Source organism: Talpa europaea (genome assembly GCF_964194135.1).
Source record: "Talpa europaea genome assembly, chromosome: 1".
Lineage (NCBI taxonomy): Eukaryota > Metazoa > Chordata > Mammalia > Eulipotyphla > Talpidae > Talpa > Talpa europaea.
This window is the reverse complement of record NC_140073.1, coordinates 148,473,752-148,496,685: the sequence shown is the minus strand read 5'-3', so window position 1 is coordinate 148,496,685 and position 22,934 is coordinate 148,473,752. Positions and strand designations below refer to the sequence as shown.

Below are 22,934 nucleotides of genomic sequence, written 5' to 3'. Positions count from 1 at the left end.
ATAAAAAGACTCCCTTTGGGAACCGAGAGAGGAAATAGGGGGGTTGACACCTACACAAAATAGGCTGATAGACGTCTGGTTGAAGCAAATTCGGTAAGAAAGGTGAGAGGGGATAGGAATTGGCTTTTGTATGTAAATTCGCTGGATGAGAAGTACAGATCTTCCTTGACTCCCGATAAACCCATCATGAATTGAAAATATCATCAGCCAAAAATGTATTACTACATCTAACCTACCAAATATCATAGCTTAATCTACCTCAAGTGTGCTCAGAACACATATGTTAGTCTATGTTTGGGCAAAATCACCTATCAGAAAGCTTCTCTTATAACACAGTGTTAACTAACTAATGTTATTTACTGACTACTATACTGAAAGTGAAAAATAGTCTATAGAGCATTGGTTATTCATACCCTTGTGAAAAACAGTGGCTCAATGACACTGCCCAGAATGAGGAGAATCACACCACATACTGCTAGGCCAGGGAAAAAAAAATTGGGGCTTGTGTTAGGTGATTGTGAGCAGGATTTAAGGAGGGTGTTCCCTCTGGACTGCCTTTGGATGTCTTAATCAATCTTGTCTAGATACAGAAAGACCAGACAAAGGCTACAAGTTGTAATGCTGAATAAACAGGAGTCACTGTCATTAGGCAGAATAGGGAAGTTTGGTTATTTTTGTGGTTTGGACAGCGTTCATGTTTTGGCTATAGTCAGATGTGATGATGCTGATATTTACCTGCCACAGGAAGGAGCTGTGAGCTCCCAGCCAGGGCTCAGCAACGTGTTATCCCAGTGGATGTTGTCAGGCGTGCAACTTTAAGGCAAGTGTTGTTTTTCTGTTTCTCATAGGTATATGATCTTACGCAAGTGATTTAACTTCTCCTCGGTTCATTTTCCCTGTATCTCAAATGAGAACACAAGCGTACTTATTTCTCCATCTCTTAAGACTGTCATGGGTATGAAATGAGATCATCTATGTAAAGAAATTAGGATAGTTCCTGGTATTAGACATTACTCAACGAGTGTCACCTGCTGTATCTCAAAGATCCTAAACTGTACTCCATTTTTTCACACCTTTGACCTCTCTGATTTTAGGGGGATCTTCCAAGCAATGGCTTCTTAGAATGAATTCAATTAGAATCATTCTCTTCCAATTGTAAACAGTGCTGCTATAAACATAGGGGTGCAGGTGCCCTTTGGAATTAATGTTTCTGTGTCCTTCGGGTAAATACCTAGGAGGGGAATTGCTGGATCCTATGGAAGCTCTATGTTTAGTAGGTCCAGAAATCTCCACACAGCTTTCCACAGTGGTTGGACCAGTTTGCACTCCCACCAGCAGTGCAGAAGAGTTCCTTTTTCTCCACACCCTCGCCAACATTTGTTGTTGCTAGTTTTTTTAATATGTGCCATTCTCACTGGTGTAAGATGGTATCTCATGGTAGTTTTGATTTGCATTTCCCTGATGACAAGTGATGTTGAACATTTTTTCATATGCCTGTTGGCCACTTGCATGAAAATGCATACATTGTGCAAAAATGAAACATGATGTAAGCATTATATAAAATAAACTACATTAAGCAGAAAATAAAATAAAATAAATAAATTAAAGAATAGCATTATTCTCTTCCAAGGCTTTGGTTTGGGGAGACAATTCCTCATCCCCTCCAGGGGCTCGATCCTTTCTGGACAGAGGGTTTTATTTTCCAACCTTTGCAATTTCCCCATGTCTCGCATCGCCCCTTCCCTCCACCCCCTCCCTTCCGGGGCCCTGGCGCGCCGCGTCACTTTCCTGCGCGCCTTTCCAGTCAATACGGCGCGGGCGGCGGCGCTCGGGGGATTACGGCGGCGCGACGCCCACGCGGCGCCGGCCCGAGCAGCGGCGCGTCCCCGCCCGCGCCGTCAGCTGATGGGCCGCCCGCCCGGGAGGTCGCCGCCGCCGCGCGAACATGGCGGCCGAGATCCACTCCAGGCCGCAGAGCAGCCGGCCGGTGCTGCTGAGCAAGATCGAGGGCCACCAGGACACCGTCGCGGCCGCGCTGCTCATCCCGCAGGAGGACGGCGTGATCACGGCCAGCGAGGACAGGTGGGCGGCCGGGCCCGCCGCGGGGGGCGGGCGGCGGCGGGGGGCGCGATCCGCCGTGTCCGCCGCGGGGGGGTGCGGGGGGGGCCCCGGTGGCCCCGGCTCCCGCCCGCCGCGCCCTCCGCCCCCGGGGCCGCAGTTCCCACCCGCGGGCTTTCCCGTCCGCCCCGCCGCGCCCGCCGGCCCGGGCCCCCCCCCCCCGGTGGGTGCCTCCCCGCACACTTGGGGTCCCGAACCCCGGTCCACGGCGTCGGGGTTCTGGCTCCTGCCGCGCCGCTCCTGTTCTGGGAACCCCCACCGCGCCCCTCCGGCCCCGAATCCTCGCCCCACTGCTCCCCTCCTTCCCGGGACCCCGGTCCTGCCCCTCCGCTCCCCTCGACGCCAGCGGGCGACCCCACCCGCCTCTCCTTGGGGGGTTGCTTCGGAGGCGTCCCGACCTCTGGGGAGTTTCTTGGCCTCCCAGGTCAGTTTCCAGCCGCCTCTTACTGGAGCCGGGAGGCCGGGCGGCTGTCCCCGCGGCCCCGGGGCGGGGATTCCCTTCCTCACGCAGGTCTGGGGTTTTCCCTCTCCCTCTGCTGCACCCCGGGTTTACACCTACCTCCCTGGCACTACACCAGCGCCCTGCAGCACTTGTTTCCCCACAGCTGCGGGTACCACCTGAACTTTATTTACTAAACAGTTTTTTTTTCCCTCCAAAGCAACTCGTCCAAAAACAAAACAACCTGGATGCCTTTTTGTAAAGGAAATGGACATCCAGTGTCACTTGGCATGAAGAATTAAACTAATAGCTCAAACACTTAGCCAGTGCCCCAGAGCCCTCCTGATCGCGCTGTCCTCTTGGAGCGTCCACTCCTTCGGAAACACTAATGTGATCCCATGTAGTCATTTTTCCCAAGAGGAAACTGAGACCCATAGAGAATCACAGAAATGCGGATGAGCCCCAGAAGTGCAAGCCAGGACTCCCTACTCCCCCCTCCACCCCCATCTTTCCAGGGCTGTGTGACTGGACTAGAGAGATAGTATTTGTTTAAAACTTTGGCATCTTTAAAATCCTTAAAGTTTAAAAGGTTAGCGACTTGACTGTGGGAATTTGCAGGAAGTGACTGATGTTTATTGAATGAAACTGTGTTTCCTGGATACAATGACTAGTCTTAAACGGTGATATTAAAGTCAAAAGACTTTCTGGAAAATCGGAGGTTCTTCTCTTTCCTTAAAGCTGAAGCATAGCCTGGTGTTTTGTACTCATGGCTTTTGAAGTCAGTAACTCCCAGCAACGAAAGGAGGGGGGAGACCTGCAGCCCCCAGTTCCTATTTGACTTTTGGATCTTGCTGTTGAGTGAGTTTGTGTGAGCAAGCAGTGGCCTCTTCTGGCTAGTTTATATATCACTCTCCTCCAGCAAAGAGGGGCATAATCTGTAGGGCCTGGGTGGGTGTGAGCAGGAGGGGGTGGGGGAGAGAAGGGTACGCGGACCACAAGGAGAAAATGGGGGTCCAAAAAAAGGCAAAGGACAGAATAATGTCATTTATGGGCTCTGAACATGGTTGCAGACATTTCATAAAAGTCACTTATCTTTGGTCTATAAAATAGTTTATTTACGACTCTTGCATGTCGGGTAAATTGCTGAATATTTGAGAGTGCCGCTGGGAGCTGCGCTGATCAGTGCTTTTTGGAAAGTGATTACGTAGCTGCACTGGGATGTTAATGTTCTGGGGGAGCCCGACCTCAGCTCATTTTTTCACCTGGGCACAGCTGTTTCTGCAGGGCCTGGCTGACCACTGCACCGGGAAGGGTTGTTGGTGCCTTGGGTTTCTTACTTGTGCATTGAGCTTATGATACTTGCTTGAAGGTAGTACAGTCTTTGCAGGTGTCAGTCACCCTTACGAGATTTAGTGAAAACATGTAGTTCTGGGGTTTTTCTGGCTAGTGGTGCCGTTGGTTTGTTTTTACATTGTCATAATTATGTGTCATACTCTTCTGTCATCTCCATTCATTCATTCATATACTTCGAATACTATATCAAGTGCCAGGCCCTGGGATTTAACAGAGATCAAAGTCACACCTGCCATCATGTAACTTCTGATTCATTGGTTTTTATGGCCCTTGAGATATTGAAGAAATAGAGCACTATCTGCCCATATTCATCAAACAAGCGTTTATTGGGCACTTCCTGTGTGCCAGGCCCTGGTAGGCCAGGGGGTTAGAAAGGCAGCTGAGATGGGGTTCCTAGAAGGGTGGACAGTTGAAGCAAGAATCGGAGTGCTCAGCTTCCAGGGTGCTGGCAGGCACAAAGGAAGTAGTGTCTTGGGGTGAGGGCCAGGGTCCATGGACGACCCCCTCGAGGAGATGGCATTGGCTAGAGGAGAGGTCTGTGAAGGAAAGAGGGCTGTGCTTCCCTGTTCCAGGCAGAGGGAATAAAGACTCACTGTTATTTTTTGGTGACCAGATCCCAAAGTGTGCGGGTAATCATGGCAGGAAAGAGGACTGAGAGCTGCAAGGCGGGTGTCCAGCTTGTGTGCCTCTTGCAGAAATTGGGACTTATTTCATAGGCACTGAGGAGTCATCAGAGTTCAGAGCAACTAACAAGATCAGAATTTGCGTTTAGAAATGACACTCGTTCCCATTCACAAGCCCCTCCTGTCTGTCAGCACAGTACTGGACCTACAGACACGCTTGCATCCAGACCTCACATCTCCAAGGCAGGCATAGTCACCTGCCTTTATCAGTACTTCCAAAATTGTGTGCATTCTTATAATCAGAAGTGTTTTCTTTGCCCAGTTGGGCTTGACAATGCATTTGGTGTGAGAACTGAACAGAAGAGGGCTAGTTGTGGTCTTTTTTTAATCCCCTGCAGCGTGTATTTGCTTACTGCAGAAATAGCAGGCCTTCAATGCAGGTGTGTCCAGGCCCCCTGGGAGTGCTTTGGGTGGGAAGGGCTGTGCAACATCTGATTACAGTGGCCACTGGACAGTTTAGAAAACTGAGGCACGGAAGACATTGCTCAGAGCCAGTGCATGATAGGAGTGAGTTTTGAAACCCTGGTCTGACTCAGAGGCCCGGTTTTTCTACCTGTTTGGAGAAAGTGAGTCCAGGCCAGCTCTCTGGCTGCAAATGGAAGATGCTGGAAGTCCTCTTTTTACTATGATTCCGTTATCCTTCCTTCTTTCCACTAGTTAAAAAGAAAGGCTTGTGCTTTAGTGCTCAGAATGGTGACTTTGACATTGTAAGCAGGTTCCAGCTGAATTCATTTTCTAAAAGCTAAAAGCAGTGGGAACTAGCTGAGAGCATTTTGAGAGGGAAAGTGCAAGACATGAGGGTACTACTGAATTTTGTGTTCATTTTTCTGAGTGGTTCTCAATCAGGGGTGATTTTGTCCCTTGCGCTCCCCCTCCTTAGGGGACATATGGCAAAATATAGAGACATTTTGGTTGTCAAGACATGGGAGCCGGGGGAAGGTGCTGCTGGCAGGCACCTGGTGGGTAGAGGCCAGGGACACTGCTGACATTTCATAATATTCGGGACAGTCCCTCAGAGAAAGGACTCTCCGGCCGCAAATGTCTACATGCCGAGGTTGAGAAACCACTGGTTTAGACTTAATGTACTTGTTTATCTGGTCTTTCTAGATAGTACTTTTCAAACTTGAGCAAGCATCAGAATCACATGGAGGTTATATTAATACACAGATGACTGGGCCCCACCCCAGAGATTCTGATTTAGTAAGTCTGGGTGGGGCCTGAGAGTTTGCATTTCTGCCAAGTTCCCGGTAATGTTGGTGCTGCTGCTGCTGGTCCAGGAACACTTTGAGAACCACCACTCACTGTGCTTGGCTGCGGTTTTCACTTCGTTCTTGTTTTCTGTCCGTTTCTGGGATGTTTGCCAGGCGTCATTCACAGGTCCCCACCTACTCCCAATAAAGCCAAACTGTATATATGGCAGAGCTATACATACAAATAATTCCCCCAAGGAGTATTCAGCCAGTGTGGACTGTTAGCCTAATTTCTTCGTACCTGGAATCGTGGGGGTTACTGTGCTGTGAAGGGTTAACAGAAGGCATTCATTTATACAGTTCTGTATACGCAGTTATATATACAGTGGTATAGGTACACATAGTCAGATGTATGCACACACGTGTCTGTATGTAATATACATGGTTGTATATGAATACATAGTTACATGTAACTACACAGCTGAGTACAGTTATTTTCTAAATCCTCACTAGCTGTGAGAGGTTCTTGGAAACTGGGACTTTAAGCCAAGCTACTTATATGGAAAACAGGTCCTCAAGTGAGGAATGAATGATGTGGTTTCCTTGGCCGGGATTGTTTTTCCTCCTCAACATTATAACGGAAAAATGATGCGAAGGAAGCAGTATTATTCCAGAACCTGCTGATTTCCTTTCAGCAACAAATCCCCTCAGTTCTTTCATGTCATCTTCATTCTCCTGCTAAGCCTAAATGAGTACTTTGAACTGTATAGTTTTCAGTTGCGTGGACTTTGGAACTAGAATATTTGAGCATGTAAAGAAGAAAGAATGATAAGCTTGCAAAGTTGAAAAAAATTCTTAAGAACAGTTGTATTTAAATAAAAAAAAAACAAAAACGAACAGTTGTATTGATTTACCACAGTTTGCAGTTCTGTATAAATTCCAGAATACGGCTTCATACCTCAAGGTGTGGATCTGCCTTCCTGCACCCAAGCCAAAGTTCCAGCACCCTCCAAGATATGGTTGGGCCCTCTGCCCTTGGGCCTTCTACCCCCCCCCCCCCGTTAACTTCTATAATTTTCAGAGTCTAGGAGTTATTTTTGTTGTGTTTAAAAATATATATATTCTTAAAGTAATAAAGTAGGATTTTCAGTCAAGAAACTGTAAAAATAAAGTAATAGCCTCAGTGGGAAGTTTAAGTATTTGAACTCCACAGGTGTTTTCCTCCTAGGGAAAACAAATATTTTAGCTTGGAGCTGTGCCTTGGGGAGGGAGCAGGAACAGATTCCTGAGACAAGTTTGCTTTTTGGATTTCTTTGCTGTGACTACACCAAAAATTGAGACAGTTGGTTGAAGGATAGAATTTTTAAAAGGCAAAAACTTTATTATAAAGCCTTGTAAATAAGTTAAGGCTGTGGGTCTACTTCTTCGTTTTTGAAAAATGGAGTTTGGAGGTGAACATGTTATCCTATTTACTTCAGGGACCTGGAAACCGAGGTTGATTTTTATAAGAAACTCAGTTTGTTCTGGCATAAGTTAAAAAAGACAGATCTCACCTGTTTTAAAAATATTTTAGGCCTTAGGCAGTTAGCCTGGTAAACAGATAACAGAAAAGCAGCTTTTAAAATATTTTTGGTAGGAGCCTCCCTGGTGGCACAGGGGTAAAGTGTCAGTACTATGAAGCTATCTGCAGCCACTGCAGCATGAGTTCGATCCCTGGCCAGGAAGCTACCCACATGGCACAGCAGACCTCTCTTGTCTCCCCGCTGCTCCCCTCAGCAGTGTACTTCAGTGGATCCGCCTGTTCTGCTCTCTACTTTGTCTGGTGAATCCTCTCACCACCACCACCCCCCACCCCACCCCTCTGGCCTACACCCCAGCTCTTGTATGCATAAATAAATCTTTAAAAATATATATTTTTGGTATTTTTTTGGTTAGATCAGCTACTTTGATATGTTTGTTTAGGACATTTGTAAGCATACTGAGATGGTTGGGGGCATTGTATATTTACCAGTTGTGCCCTGGAAACAGCCTAAAAGTTGATTTTTCAAGTGGTGTGCCGAGGGGGAGGAGCAAGAGGAGGACACGAGGAGGGGAATCCGGCAAATGGAAAAGCCAGGCTTTTAACTGCGCCATTTTTGTTGTCATGAAGGGCCTAAAAGTAGCCTCTTCAGTGTGTTTAAGGGCAGTGAGAAGGCGGGAGGCCTGGGTGGGAGTGCCTGTGTCCCCACCCAGGTCCTCATTCTGGCATCTTCCTTTTCACGAGAGAGCATGGGGAACGGCAGGTTCTGGGTCGGGAACGCCTGAGCTGGCATCCCGGCCTTGTCACCGCGGGCAGGTTACTTGTTCTTTCTGTGTCGGCCCTCTTCATCTGCAAAGCGGAGAGCAGTGCCTCACAGGGCCTTGTGAGAATTAGGTGGACAGCTCGTGGAATGGAGCTTGAATCAGAGAAGGTCCCACATAGGCCTTGGCCGTTATTATTTTTGTTCCCATTTATTGTTTAGTTTAATCTCATCAAAACTAACGACGTCTCTGCTTACTCTGTGTGTGCGTGAACACAGTTTTCCCCTCTAAAGGACACTGTTCCACGCTCTCTCACGAGCTAAAGTTGTCTGTCTTCAAGTCAGGATTTTTCTTCCTTTCCTGCTAGGCGCAAGTTTTGCTTTATAAAATCCACCCTCCCCCCCTGCTGTGTTGGGGCTCCCAGCTGATTCTCTGGGGAGACTGACATCATGGTCATCCTCACGGCCATGACTTATTACAGTGAAAGGACACAAAGCCTTGGAAGGGACGGGTATGGGTCAGTCCAGGGGGAGCTGGGTACCAGTTTCCAGGAGCCCTTCCCAGGGAGGCTTCACTCCCTGGCACTAAGTTGGGCAGCCCAAAGGGTCCTTAGAGACTGTACCCAAAGCCTTTCTGGGGGGCTGGTCACGTTGGCACCTCTGCTGATGTGACTCAATCGACCAACATATCTGTGAGGACTGAGGAAGGAAGGGACAGAACTGAAAAGCAGGTCATTCCTGCCGCCTCAGACTGTGTCTTTGGGGTTGGTTTAGCCTTGTCTTTGAAGACGTGGCTGTGGGTAGAGCATGAACCTTTTTTTGCAAGGTGCAAAGTAGTGTGACCGCTCTCCAGTGGTGGAGGTGGTTATGCCTTCTTGGTGGCACAGAGATCACAAGACACCACCTGATGTGCTTAGCAAAAAGGCAACAGCAGAAATGGTTCCTTGTGAGAAAAAAAAAAAAAGGAACGTCTGCAGGTAGAAAGCAGCCCCAGGGCTCAGGAGAGCGCCCATGCCAGGCCTTCCTCCCCATGCATCAGCAGTCAGAGTCATGGACCCTCTCCATGCAGGAGTCCCTCCCTAGCAGAAGGAGATGGAAATTTTCACTTTCCTCAACTAACCTATTTTCTATAAAGAGAGGCCGATTTCTCTGCCTTTCGGTTTAGGTTATCAATTCAATACAAATCTCGTGTTTTCCGCTTTGTGATCAAAGCACTTCTTTCTGCAGCAGGAATGGAGAGGCAGAGTGCAGGAACTGCTGTTTATTTGATAAAAGCAGATGGTGCTGATGGCCAGGGCTTTTCCTCCCCTTCTAGGCTCAGGTCTGACTCTTACCAGAACCATTCAGGCCACCAGAATCACAATTTTGTCTAGAGCCCCAGGAAGTGCTCTCATGTTGGCAGAAATATAATCTGCGTAGGTAACAAAAGTGTTTGGAGATTTACCAAGATAAGAAGTAGCAGCTCTCAGAGTGGCTGGCAAATCGCATGTCCTCAAACGTACTCTTTGCTCAGAGTTTGCAGGAGTCAGACCTTGGGCTGACTTCTCTGGGTGAGTAATGCCTGTCTATCAATTTATAATTTAAAGATTATTAAATTGTTTTAATTTAGGTGTTAGGGGCTTATTAGGGTATTTTAAGAGAAAATATTAAAAAGATCTTGTTTTAGAAATGGTGATGTGTCAGGCAGGAGGAACATGGCCTTGTGATTTTATAGAAACTCTTGCCTGCTATTTGGATGTGCTTATCAAAGTGTGGGTATGATTTTCAAGGTCATCAAACTGGAAAATAATATGTACTGAACCCAAATGTGTGTTCTCCTGGAGCTATGTCTTTAAAACTGCTGGTAATCACTGTTTCCACACTGGCCCTTGGTTGGAGAGGCAGTGCTTTGCAGAAGAAAAATGTAGTATCAAACCTACCTTTGTTCCTACTGTATTTTAACTTAAGTAGATGAGACTTTACAGACTGGGTGATTCCCTGAAGCTTGTATTTAATTGGCTTTTAATCAGCTCTTTGAGGGAGTCTGACACAGGGGTTGGGAGAGATAAAAGCAGCCTCTCTACCTGTTCCATCATCAGGCAGGTCTTTGAGGAGATCAAACACTAGTCCCCCTGGAGTAAACACTGGAGTAAATACCCCATTTTAAATTTGAACTCTGGATTTTGGTCTGCTTTTCATCTATGTATGGCAGGCACTAAGGTAAAAGCACATACAGAGTTATTATTCTTGGTAGACAGGATGAAAATTATTGAACAATATTTAAGAGTAATAACTTCTGGCACTTCTTGAGTCTCCTGGGATTCAAACTTAGCATCTGTGCAAAGAATGGAGCGTGTGTGTCACCAAAAAGTTAAAAGTGGAGTTAGTGTTTACTGAGCACTTGGAAATCCTCAGCACTCAAGTGCTGTTTTTGTTTTTAGTTTTAAAGCCTGATCCCTAAGTATTCTGTAAGGTGTACTGTTTGTGGAGCAGAGAACATTGTGCTGGGTAACATATGCTGTGTAACAAACCTCTCTGGATTCAGGGGCTCCAGGCAGCAGGCGTCGTCATTGCTTATGAGCCACAGTTACCTGGACAGTTGTTCTGGTCACAGTCGGCCCCACCTTGGCTCTGTAGTCAACTCAGAGTGTGTGTCAGGCTGGCTGATCCCACTCAGCTTGTCTCTTTCACATGTTTGGGGGCTGGAGAAGGAGGGCTGGGGGGCACAGTTGGGTTGTTTCTGCTCATCTCATCCTTTGGGCTGGCCTCTTGTTGGCCCTGCTGTGGCCGGCTCCTGGAGGAGGGCTCCTGGAGGAGGACTACTTCACAGCTGGCACCCCATGGCTGTGGCCACATTCCATTAGCCAAAGCCAGTCACAAGCCGTCTGTAGTTAGGGCTCAGAAAAGTAGACTCCTTTCTGAGGGCAGAGCAGCAAAGGCACATTGCCCAGGGCCTGGATGCTGGGAGGCTAAAAAGCTGGGCCATTTTTGCAGTTATTTACCTCAAGCATTTCGGGACTATCTTGCATCTGGTGGCTGGACTCAGTTGCATCTGGACCTCCAGGCAGTGGGATGTTTCTCTAGAATCCCTCTTCCCATTCAGCACAAAGGTCAGAATCTCTGAGTAGAAAGTGGGATTTTTGAAGTTAAGCTTTTCCACACTCTGGATTTACTTGGAGACAATAAAAGTGAATCAGGGCGTCATGTTCCCTGTTCTTTAGGGGTTACCACTTGAGTTTCCAAAAAAAACTTTTTTAAAGAAATAATTTTACTCGTGACTTACCCTATGAAGCTGCTTTGCTTTGAATTGCTTACTTTCGTAATATTTGGAAATGTGACTTTTCATCATTTTCTGACGAGAGAGGTAGAATTGGACAAAACCACTAATTAGGACCAGAAAATCAGCTCCAGTGATGACGCTGGTTGATTTGACTTGGGGGCACTCTCTCCCTCTCCTTGCTTCTACCACCCAAAGGGTAAAGTGGAGGGAGGGCTTGGCTTTTGTCTTTGCCATGAGCCCGTGGTATCACATTCACAACAGACCGCTAACTTTTTGTGTATGAGCTGAATGCAAGTCAAAGCCACAGTCCCAGCCGAGCGAAGCAGGGAGACGTGCAGGGTCGGAGGGTGCTGTGTGGCGGGACTTGGCAGGTCCGCGAGCCCTTGCCTGTGTCACAGTGTCTTCCTGTTAGGGGGAAAAGGATGTCCCAAAGCAAATTCCATATAGGCTTTGTGGACTCCACCCCCACCCCAGGTCAAAGCCAAAGACACTGGGAACTCCAAATCCCATCACCACCAAAGGGAAGGTGGCTGGGACCTGAGGGTGGGGTTAAGCAGCCAGGTGGATACAAAAGGCAGACACGTGGGCTTTGGGGGGGGGGGGGGCTCTCCATTTTGGGCTCTCGGCCAGCTTGCAGTGTCCGGTCAGCTCTGAGAGTGACTTTGGGTTTCCAGGTCGTCGGATCGGGTAGGACGCATTAAAGACTTTATTTCCCTATTTTCTCCCTGAGTTGTACCTTTTCCTTATTTTCTTTTTCTCTTGTAAATAAACCTTTTATTAACCCTTTTGTGTGTGTCTGTAGTAGAGTATTCATAAGTCTCTTTAAAGCACGCGGGTGAGGACCCACAGCCAGGAACCCGTTTAATATCGGGGCTGCTCTATAACATTCCCTGTGACTCTGCCTTCAATTTTGAGGCCCAGTTCTGCCCTCGTCCCCTGCCCCCAGCCCCGTCCACCCCTCCTATTCCGTCTGTGTCCAGGCCTTTTGGGTGCTGGGCTTGCTCACTGCTTCGCACTCACCCCCTGGATGCAGGATCCCATCTTAGACTGGGGGGGGGGGGGGGCAAGACCAATGCCTGAGTCACCTGGAGCTCCTAGGGAGAATGCGGGAATCTGGGGCGGGCCCACTCTACTGAACCTAGAGGCCCGCCCTATTCAGAGTTACCTCTGGTTCTAGGGCTGTGTCTGCTGGAGAGCTCAGATCCAGCTCGTCCACCCCTGCCACCCTCAGTGGTGATGATTTGGTGGACACACTCTTAGAGAGTAGACAGTTTTTACATTTAGAATTTGGCCTAGCTGTACTTGCCAGACAAAATTAGCTCTCAGTGCTTGCATGCTCAAAAGGAGGTGTCAATGTTTGGCTTGCAGTGTTTGGCTTGACTAGCACCCCTGCTGTCGTCCGGTGCTCCTGTCCTGGCTCTGCCCGTCTCCATGCCAGCCATCGCCCGCTCCAGGATTGTGCCCTTCTCCCTAACCTGCTCCTAACCCCTTCTCTCACCTCCCCAGCCTGACTGTGGGTACTTGAAGGATTTAATTAGACCATCTTACATTATGCTTTTTAAACAAATTAGCATTTCATAAGCATTTTCTTATGGTTCCGTGGTCTTCTTAACTATATGTAATGACTACATATAAGCTGTTTAATTAATGTGTCACTGACCTACTTCATTATATAGGTTCCCCCCCACCCCAGTCTTAGGAGCTTTCAGTGATCTTACAAGCTTTATCGTGTAGTGCTTTTCTTTCTGTTCATCTCTTCAGCATCAGTTGCCAAGCCTGGAATTACTAAATCAACTTATTGTTGTTGTCATTATTATATCCATTATTCTTATTCTTATTATTAGGTGGGAAATGTGCTTCTGACTATATGGAATAAAATTCCTACCCAAGAGTTGGTTTTGATTCACAGCGTTGACCAAAAATTACGAGGATCCTCCAAGTGACGTTCTGTTCCTGCCCTGGGTTTTCCTTTGCTTATCTCTGCACAGCAATGTGTTTTAAAAACATCAAAATTTGAAATATTTAAAGTAAAGAATATAATACAGGGCCTCCCTGATGGCACAGGGGGTTGAGCGCAGTGAGGGTTTGATTCCCGGCCAGCCAGAGAGATTCCCACATGGCGTGGCAAACTTCTCCTGTCTTGCCTGCTGCTCCCCTCAGCAATGTTTTCTGTTCATCTGCCTGTTCTGTTCCCCGCTCTGTCTTTGGTGAATCCTCTCACCCTCCTGCATCTCTAGCCTGTAGCCCAGTTCTTGTTAAAAAAAAAAAAAGTTGTTTAAAAAAAGAATATAATACAACTTTGGCCTTTCATTTGTCTAGAAAGTGGGCCATCCCCTATGCAGAACAATAATGGACAAATTAGGGGGTGTCTGTGCTGAGAGTAGTGTGGTTACGTTTCTTTATCCTCATGGGCTTTCGGGGAGATGCCTTTCCTCACCCATGGAAGGCTCTGCAACCTTTTATGAGTCTCTGGGCCACTAAACAGGCAGGCAAAGGTGATTGGTATGGAGCTCCCCACAAGTAACAGAGACATGGGGGAGCTTGAAAAACAATGTAGGCTTTGAAAGAAATGACACATTTCCTCAGTAAGTACCTTTTGGAAAAATATCAGACTATTGTTTTTAAAATAACTTAAAAATAGAGGTTGGCAAAGAATGAACATATTTCTAAAGGTTCCCTTCTCAGGAGAGAGTTTTTTTCAGATTGACATGGTCTTGGAATCCATGTTAAAGAAAATCCATCCATTAAAAAAATGGGTAGGAAAAAGCAGCAAGAAAAAACACAAGATGAGTTTAAGTGAGTGGGTGTAAAGTTGTCAAAATAGTAAAGGAAAAGTTAAGCTGTTTCATTTGATGTCAGTGGAGAGAGTAGCATAGACATTCATCTAGGCAGGAAATATTGTGATTTTTTGTAAAAATAATACCATCTGATCTTGACACTTTAGTGATGATATGCTTTAGTAATATATCATTGTCAAGATTTTAAAATAGTTTGCGCCTGTAAAATGTGACTAAGCTGTCTTACAGTGTTGCTTTCAACCTAGTAAATAGTGAATTTGACCTCCAGTTTACTGATGAGTACATTTTATTTTCATCTGTGGAATTTGTTGATTTTTTTAATAAGTAGCCCGACATGGCTGTTTGTACAACTGTTTGTTGAACCAATGAGATGTATTCTGAATACAATACAAGACAAATTTCTATATTACTTAGTAGAAATTATGCAACTGTATCTAATACCTACGTTCTTGGGAGTGCTGGAGAGTTACGAGTTAAATCTGTCATTGGCTTGCTTTAGTCTTAGAAGTGGGATTTTAGCATTGTCAAAGGAAAGGAAAGCATGCCTGGGGAAGAGAACGGAAATTCCATATGGAAGATGTGGCAGAGGCAGGGCCCTCAAGGCCAAGTGCTTAATTTGGAAACTGACTCCCAAGCAAGATGGTTTTTATTTCAGAACCAAAGTCTTGAAGGTCCGTCAGCCTGGCCTGGCTGTCAGTTCGGAGCAGCGGGTCAGATGGTGACACTGGTGTTGGTAATGCCAGACTACTGCATTTCAGACATGGAGGTCTAGGTGGGTTGTGTTTCGACCTGGAGCGAGTTTAAATAGCATTCTGAAGCCATGTGAAACTCAAGTTTGACTTTCTCGAGTTAGATGATTGGGTGGAAGGGTCGGCCTTTACATTTCCCGCCTGGCAGACTTGCCAGCTGACTGAATATTGCTCTCCTTTTGGGAGGTCAAAGGTGTGCGCTGCTCATGCATCGTGACCCACAACTTTTGGGGTCTATTTGGAGGGTTCTGGAGTGTGATGACCTCAGCCTGATAGCTAGGTGGCCCCAGATTTGACCTCCTTTGTTCACGAAGGCCCGACAGCTCGATGGGCTTGATGAGGGGGTCATGCCACCCAGCGCCGAGGCCTGCGTGGCTGTGACTTTGGAAATGAAGCAGATCCTTGAGCAGACCGATCACCTAGTGAGGAGCAGCCTTCACTCATTAACAGCTCCCCTGGCTCCTTCCCTAGGTCGGGCATAAGCAATAAAGTGTATCCATAAGCACGTAGTATCCTGTCGGTAGTTCAGACCTCCGGATCCTCATGTAAGTTTCTGTTGGTTATCTTAGGGGACGGAGTTGTGTGAAATGGTGCCCATCTGCCATATGCCTCAGAAGCTGCTGCCTGGAGAGCGACATCCTTAGGGTGGGGACGGAGGCGGGTGTGGGGCGTGGCCTGAGCTGGGCGTGTTCGGGGCACTTGAGGGTGGCAGACAGCTTGCCAGGATGCAGGGTGTGGGGTGAAACCCCCAATTTGACCACTGGTGGACTTTGAGCACAGGGCCAGTGGGATGTAGGGTTCCTTGGGAGATGTGGCTGGTGGTCAGCATTTACGAGTGGACCAGAGAGCGAGCCTGCCAGGTCACCTGAGAGGAGGCCGCGTGGGTGGGGTGTGCCAGACCAGGGCGGGTGAGCAGAGAGCAGCCCAGGACTAGCTCAGCGTTAGGAAGTACTGCTTGCTTTTTAAAGGCAAACTAGCAAAACCTGCAACACTGTAATCACCCCCAAATGAACAAAAACAGCGTTGAAAAAGGAGTCACCAAAAACCTAGTCTGTGTTCGTGTTTCCAGCTGTGTTAGAGTCACGTGCATACATCTAGCAGGAAGACTGCGCGTGTGCTTGATGGTCTCCTAAGCCCCTTCAGTCAGACTCCTCCTCCTTCTCCGGGTTTTCCCTTCACAGATTATTAGCAGAGAAACTGGGTCATTTTGTCTCTAGACTGTCCCACAACTCTGACTTTGTTGAGTGCACCCTGGCGGAGCTCTTTTTCCTGTTCCTTCTGCCCTCTGCGTTTCCAGTAAGGTGACAGTTGAATGCAGGCATTTGACGATATCATGCTGTTATATTTTTTTTTATAATAAATTTTATTGTTATATTCCCCATACAATTGCAGCCCCCCCATTCTGACCCCAATCCCTCCCCTCCCGCCCCCGCCCCCCTAAAAGTGTCTCTGGTTCATAGTTTTTTGTTGATTTTGATTTTCACTTTCTTATATTCATTTTCCTGGTCCCTTATTTAAGTTTTCTAGATTCCTGCTATGAGTGAGACCATCCGGTATTTTTCTTTTTCTTTTTGGCTTATTTCGCTGAGCATGATCCCTTCCAGCGCCATCCATGTTGCTGCAAATTGCATGTGTTTATCTTTTTTGAATGCTGAGTAATATTCCATGGTATATATGTACCACATCTTCTTGATCCAGTCATTTATTTTTTGGGCATTTGGGTTGTTTCCAAAGCTTAGCTATTGTAAACAGTGCTGCTATAAACATAGGGGTGCAGGTGTTCTTTGGAATTGATGTTTCTGTGTCCTTTGGGTAAATACCTAGGAGTGGAATTGCTGGATCATATGGAAGCTCTATGTTTTGTAGGTCCAGAAATCTCCACACAGCTTTCCACAGTGGTTGGACCAGTTTTCATGCTGTTATATTTGAAATAAGATTGGTTTTGTACTGCACTCATCAGCTTTGTATAGGGCTTTAACTTAACCTTGTGAACATCTTCCACGCCAGTTAAGTATTTTCCATAATTTCATGTAAGTGTTTCCAGATTAGAAAGATCTGCATCATGACCCTTTTAGCCTCTGAGGTTCATGAAAGAAAAAACCCATGGGCTGTGACTGGTTCCGAGCTACACGCAGCCGGGGCGGCCAGCGTGCCTTGCAGAGTGCTGGCTGCTGCTTGAAGATGTCTAATCACAGAGTATGAAAATGACAGGTCTGCCCATGCTTGCTTTAGTCTTACTTCTCTCCTTAACTTTGATCGTGACCTTGGCTTCATAGAGCTTCTGTCCCGGTATCGCACTGCAAGGCTGCCCCATTCTCGCCCCGTGAGCCTTGTCAAGGAGGAGCTTGTTTAATGGGGCTTGAATGGAGAAACTGTTCTAGATTCTTCTTGGCCTAACCCTGCTTGATTGTGAACAGGTAGCTCTGGCTGGCGTAAGCCACTGCCGGCCTTTGTGGTAAGGACGCGAGGCTGTCTGCGTCAGGATTCGAGGGGTCTCTGGGAAAATAGCGCGGCCGTGCCAGCGGCCAGCCCTAGGACCCTCCACCTGGACCCTCCTGGGCTTATCATCAGTTTCGCTCTTTCCCTTTTCCCCACAGATAGACAGATTTCTCCAGTCCTGACACCAGCCATATGGCCAGAAACATCCATTTCAGCTACTGGAGACACACGGATGCATCTCTGCTGGGTTTGCTTTCCAGGGAGGGGGTGGATCTGGCCGGAGTCAGGTGCCCTCTTCTGGCCTCCCCAGCTGTAAGGGAGAGGAAGATGCCCAGTGACTCAGCTTGGCAGAGAGTCCACGGTCACCAGTCAGCGTGGCTGGAGACGGGCTCGTGGCAGATTGGCTGCCTCTGCCCCAGTTCACACATGGGATAGCATGTGTCCAAGAGCTGCTGCACTGCTGCTGGCTTTTATTTGAATGAATGAAGCTCAGCATCTAGTTTTTGTTTTCTTGTAGTAAAGGGGCAGTCGTGTACTGTATCCTGTACAGACTGACAATTGCAGATACCCAGGTAGCCAGAAGCCCTGCCATTCCCCTAGAAAGTTCTCTCATGTCCCTTGGCTTCCTATCTCCCTTCCCCAGAAGCAGCCCCTTGTGAGATTTTTACCCACATAGGCCAGTCTCAGTTGTCTTGACCTTCAAACAAAATGGAAACAAGTTATGTCAACATTTATTTTTTTTTTTTTAAGATTTATTTATTTATTTGTTTGTTTGTTTATACAAGCACTGGGTACAGTCAGAAGCGCGGGAGGGCGAGAGAATTCACCAGAGCCAGAGCGGGGAGCAGAGCAGGCAGAAGGACCGAAGTACACTGCTGAGGGGAGCAGCGGGCGGCAGGAGAGGTCTGCGCGCCATGTGGGACCCTCCTCCGGTGGCCAGGGAGCAGCCGGGAATCGAACCACCGCTAGAGAGGCTGCGGGCAGCTTCGCAACCCAGCGCTCAACCACTGCGCCACCGGGGAGGCCCTATGTCAACATTTAGACTTACGTGTTTTAGTTTAAGGTTATAAACACCAACCAATTCAGCACTGGCTGACAGCCAGAGTCCGTGTTGCTGTTAGAAACACAAGGATGTGACTGATTACGGGGGAGAAGATACTCAGGAACCATTGTAAAGGCAGCGCGTGGCAGCCCTGGAAGGGGCAGTGCTTGTCTTGGGACCTGAGAGAGAGTGGGGGTTTCTGGAAGGTTCTTCTGTGAAGAACAAGGGTCACAGAATTCCTTCTTGTTCTTCTGAGGTGATAAACCACACCTTCTTGTTCTTCTGAGGTGATAAACCACAATGTTACACTTCAGCTGTGTTGGTCATTTGTCACCTACCTGCCTGTGATGGAGGTTCTTCCTCTCCTGCGTGTGTTCTGATGAGTGGAGCTGCCCAGATGCGTGGAGTAGGATGCTTGCCTGTTGGGGCGTGAAGACGGTCCTGGTTACGGCAGCGGACTGGGCTCGGCGAAGTCACCTCTCTCCCAGTTTCTCTCCATTTAGATCTACTACTCTCCTCATTTGGCTCAGACAGTCAAGCATCCAAGTTTCCATAGTCCCTTTTATCAAGTTTCCTATGCATATCATTATACAGTGAGCATTTCCTATATTTTTAAAATTCTTTGAACTCACAACTCCTGGGTATTGTGTAAGTTACCATTTGTGGTCACACTACATGTAACTATATATAATTGTGCCTGTGTGCAATGTGTACCATATGCATTGTCTTATGAATTTGTCCAGTTGATTAATTTCACAGTTATTTGGGAAATAATATTGATGATAAAATAAGTTTTCTTCGAGCAAAAAAGAGACAAAATTACTGAAGACCACTCTTTTCTTTTCGCCACAGAACCATCCGAGTATGGCTGAAAAGAGACAGTGGCCAGTACTGGCCCAGCATCTACCACACAATGGCCTGTAAGTAGCTGGACTGTCTGTTCCTCTTGGGAAAGTGCCTTTAATGTCTATGATTATTTAAATCTCAAAATACCTGATTAAAAAGTGCCATGAGAGTTCAGCACGAGTTTCTTCATTGCCTAATATCTCTGACAGATTGTGATAAACTACAGGAAAACTTCACTTTTGCAAAGGAAGTTGGGTTACTGGCTTAACTGAAGCCGACTTGAGCAAAACTGGGGGACGAAAGAAAGAGGAAAAGAGTTTGGGCCTCCCTCCCCTGTGTTCCCTGTCCTCTGTGTCCACATCTGTGGTTGTGACTTCTCCCTTAGCCATAGCTGATTGCGACCCCCGGTGCCGCCATAGCTGGCCTTTTGCCCCCATTTTCACAAACCTTTGGGCACTCTTGGGAGAGTCTAACCAAGGAGTGACACGTTTTAAATAGAGAATTTTCTAAGTAGTCAAGTAGGGTCTGAAAATAGATCTGGAAGCTAAAGATAAATCTCACTTTTATAGTGAGATTTTAATACAGCCCTGAGATGTAGTGACATAAAGTCACCTTTAAATTCTCGTCCTTCAGGCAAATCTCAGCAGCATTTCTTCATCTTTCCTTGGAAGGAACACCCAGAGAGGATGGCTGGATACCACCCTGGCCCCGGGGCATGGCCTGGCCTCTGGAGGCGGGGAAGGCAGCCTGCTGTAGCCTGGAGCTCCTTTGTGGTTTAGATTCTTGAGGAGGGATTTTCCTTAGTTGAGAGTTTCAATAGCTAGAGGCCCCTGTGATAAGAAAGTAGGTCTTGGGGCATGCTTGAGGGTTTGTTACTAAAGAGCTTTATAAAGTTGTCCAAAATAGAGTTCCTCACATTTGTTCCAGACACTGCTGTCAGCCTGTGTAAGAGTCAGTCCACAGGCTGTGGCGCTTGTTACCGACCCCCACTCCTCAGCGACTCTGTATAACCCCCAGCTGAGCGGTGGCCTGCACGAGTGCCCAGTGAGCCTTGGCTGCCTTCAGGGCTCAGCGCTTCCATTTGTCCTGCTTCCAGCTGACAGCCTGGGCTGGCCACCTGCTCTGTCTTCACAATCGTTCAGGACAAGCAAAGTGGGCTTTTTGGGAACACGCTGGTGTGAAGACAACTACTCTTGTACAGGGAACCATAAGATTTTCTATAGGGAGCCCTCTGGATAACGGCCTTAAGACCTAGCCACACTTATGTGCCTTGCTGGAGTCACTCCCTGGCCTGTGTACTGTGACGCACACCTTTGGATTCTCTCTCTGATATCTTGTGGAGCCCTTTTGAGAAATTTGCTTGCAGAATTCTTTGGACCAGGGCAGAGGCAGGTGGGACACCTTGGGGCTGTTATAGGGCAGGGAGAGGGGCAGCCCAGACCCTGCAAACCTGCCTGTTCTAAATGGGTTCTGCCATCCGCCGCATCAACACATCAACACAAAACATAGGAGACTTTAATGGGAAGGAACTTTAATACAGCTAGGAAACAATCCAGGAAAGGCAAAGAATCTAGTTTCTAAATCAAGTACCCAAAGTGACCCGACCCCTTGTGGGTAAAACTCCATCCAAATGGGATTGGCCCAGAGCAAGGCCCCAAAGCCTGCCACAAGTCTAAAGCACCTTCCAGTGGGGACCCACAGAAAAGGGTCAGAAACAACCAGACAAGCCCGGAAGGAAAAGAGCAAAATCAACATCAAGATAAAAGCTGCCATGGTCACCTCCCCACGGGTCTCACCCACATCTGTGTCACCCAGTCCACGACCAAAAGGCAAGCGCAGTTTCTTCACGTGTCTCTAGGCTCCATGCGCCTCCTCCAGGTCTCCTTCTGGCTCTATCCTGCTTCCTTCCTTCCTCAGTCTCCTCTGCAGCTTCTCTCCCTGCTCAGCTCCACCCTCCCTTGGGTGGGGCAGGGAACCTCCCCCTTTCCTGGGGACCACCCTGTTACAAGCCCACCCTTTGCCCAGCCAAAATAAGGCTTGTCTTAGACTGAGAACACCTTCCTTCCAAAGACGTGGGGACAGGATGGCAGCAGCCTCAGGACCTCGTGTGGTGCTGGTTTCTTTGTGTGCAGTCCTGTTAACCTGCTGTTTTTCCTCCCACCCTCCCTTCTCCTATACTTCATATTTTGGCCACAGCTCAGTCTCCTTGAGGCTACAACCTTGGGGTTCATGCTCATTAGGACAGAGAGCAGCAGAGATGGACATTGTTCTGTATTTAGTTCGATGACTCCTTTGTTTGTTTTCCCCAAATATTGAGTAGCGCTCCTAATTGCTTTCTCTTCCAGGGTATCCAAACCCAGCAGAAATGCATGCTTTGTGTTGGCTTTTCCATCTTGGGCACATGGCTTTGGTGCTGTCCTTGCTAACTTGGCTGAGCTGTACCCCCTGGAGCAGCCCCGGAAGTTGTGGTTAGAAAGACAGTGAAAGCCAGAAAGAACAGGCACACAGTCACCCCTGCCGGTGTCCAGTACTGTGTGTGTGTGCCTTTACCCACAGCCTGCAGCTCCAGAGGCTTCTTTAATATCTCCATCTGGAACTGCGTCTGCAGATAAATCTGTAAGAACTCTGCTAGGATAAAACAGAATGAATCAATTATGCGAAATAACTACTCTCCTGTTTTAGGATGACGTTTAAAGTTAAATTCAAAATACAAGAAGAAAGTGCCGTCTTGGCTTTAAGAACTACCTGCGTATTTCCTGACGCAGGATGCACTCATTAGTGGTCATCTCCAATGTAAAACAGTTCCCTGTGGACTGACAGAATGATCCGTATGCCAGAACTTAGTATATTGCTCTGTGGAGCCCAGTTATGCTTTATAACATTGCCTCACATAACAAAAGCAATTTTAGCAGTCTGCTGTAGCCAGACTGAAATTTAGCTTAGTTGCTGCTCCTACTCTGTGCCTTCTGCCTTTTTTTTCCTTCTGGTAATACCATCCTAAGCAATCGCAACAGCTGTGCAAGGTGGATGCTCTTTCACCATTTAGTAGATGAGGAAACTGAGGAAAATCGATTACTGGCAGTTGGAATACCAACCCACGCCTGTATGAGTCCAAAACTCAGCTGCCCACCACGGTACTGGTTGGGCCCAGCAGCTTTGCCTGCAGAAGGTCAGACGGTAAATATTTAGACTGTGGACCAGACAGTGTCTGTGACAGTCGCTCAGCTCTGCCATGAAAACGAAAGAGCAACCAAACGGCACACACACCCCAGATCCTGACTGTGCTCCAGACAAGCAAGGAAGGTTCTTAACCATGCCAGAGTTTCCAGCACAGGCCCTCGGGCTGCAGCTATGCTGTGCTAAAGGCCACTACTTTGAAAAACGATTTGGAATTTTGCTTTTTTTAAATAAAATTATGTGAATGCCCAGACCTCCCTCTCTTTTTTTCTTCAATGGCTTATTTTACTAGAACCTTCCCTTCTAGGAAGAAAGCCAGAACATCTTTATATACAAAACAAACAAACTTGGGAGGGAAGCTTTTTTCATTTTTAAATGGAGGACTTCTCTAGCTTCCTAAAATCATTCAGCGTGTTGTAATTTTTGCACAAAAGAGGGATTTTTACATATTTATATACAGTTAAAGAGTTGGGCAAAAAGAGAATTTTGAAACCAAAGCTTTAAGATTCAGTTCCAACTGAAAAGTTAGCAATAATGCCATTGAATCTATGAAATCACCAAA

General features: G+C 47.3%; 1 protein-coding gene across 1 annotated transcript in view; it reads left to right on the top strand.

Annotated features, from left to right (window-relative positions):
* Positions 1–1,734: 1,734 nt before the first annotated feature.
* The window catches only part of WDFY1 (WD repeat and FYVE domain containing 1), a gene marked incomplete at its 3' end in the record, with an annotated part of 43,530 nt that continues 22,330 nt past the window's right edge, over positions 1,735–22,934 (top strand). The window contains exons 1-2 of the mRNA XM_084230665.1: positions 1,735–2,082; positions 19,202–19,269. Coding sequence (XP_084086791.1) covers positions 1,946–2,082; positions 19,202–19,269 — 205 coding nt within the window. The 5' untranslated portion in view covers positions 1,735–1,945. The remainder of the gene's footprint in view (positions 2,083–19,201; positions 19,270–22,934) is intronic.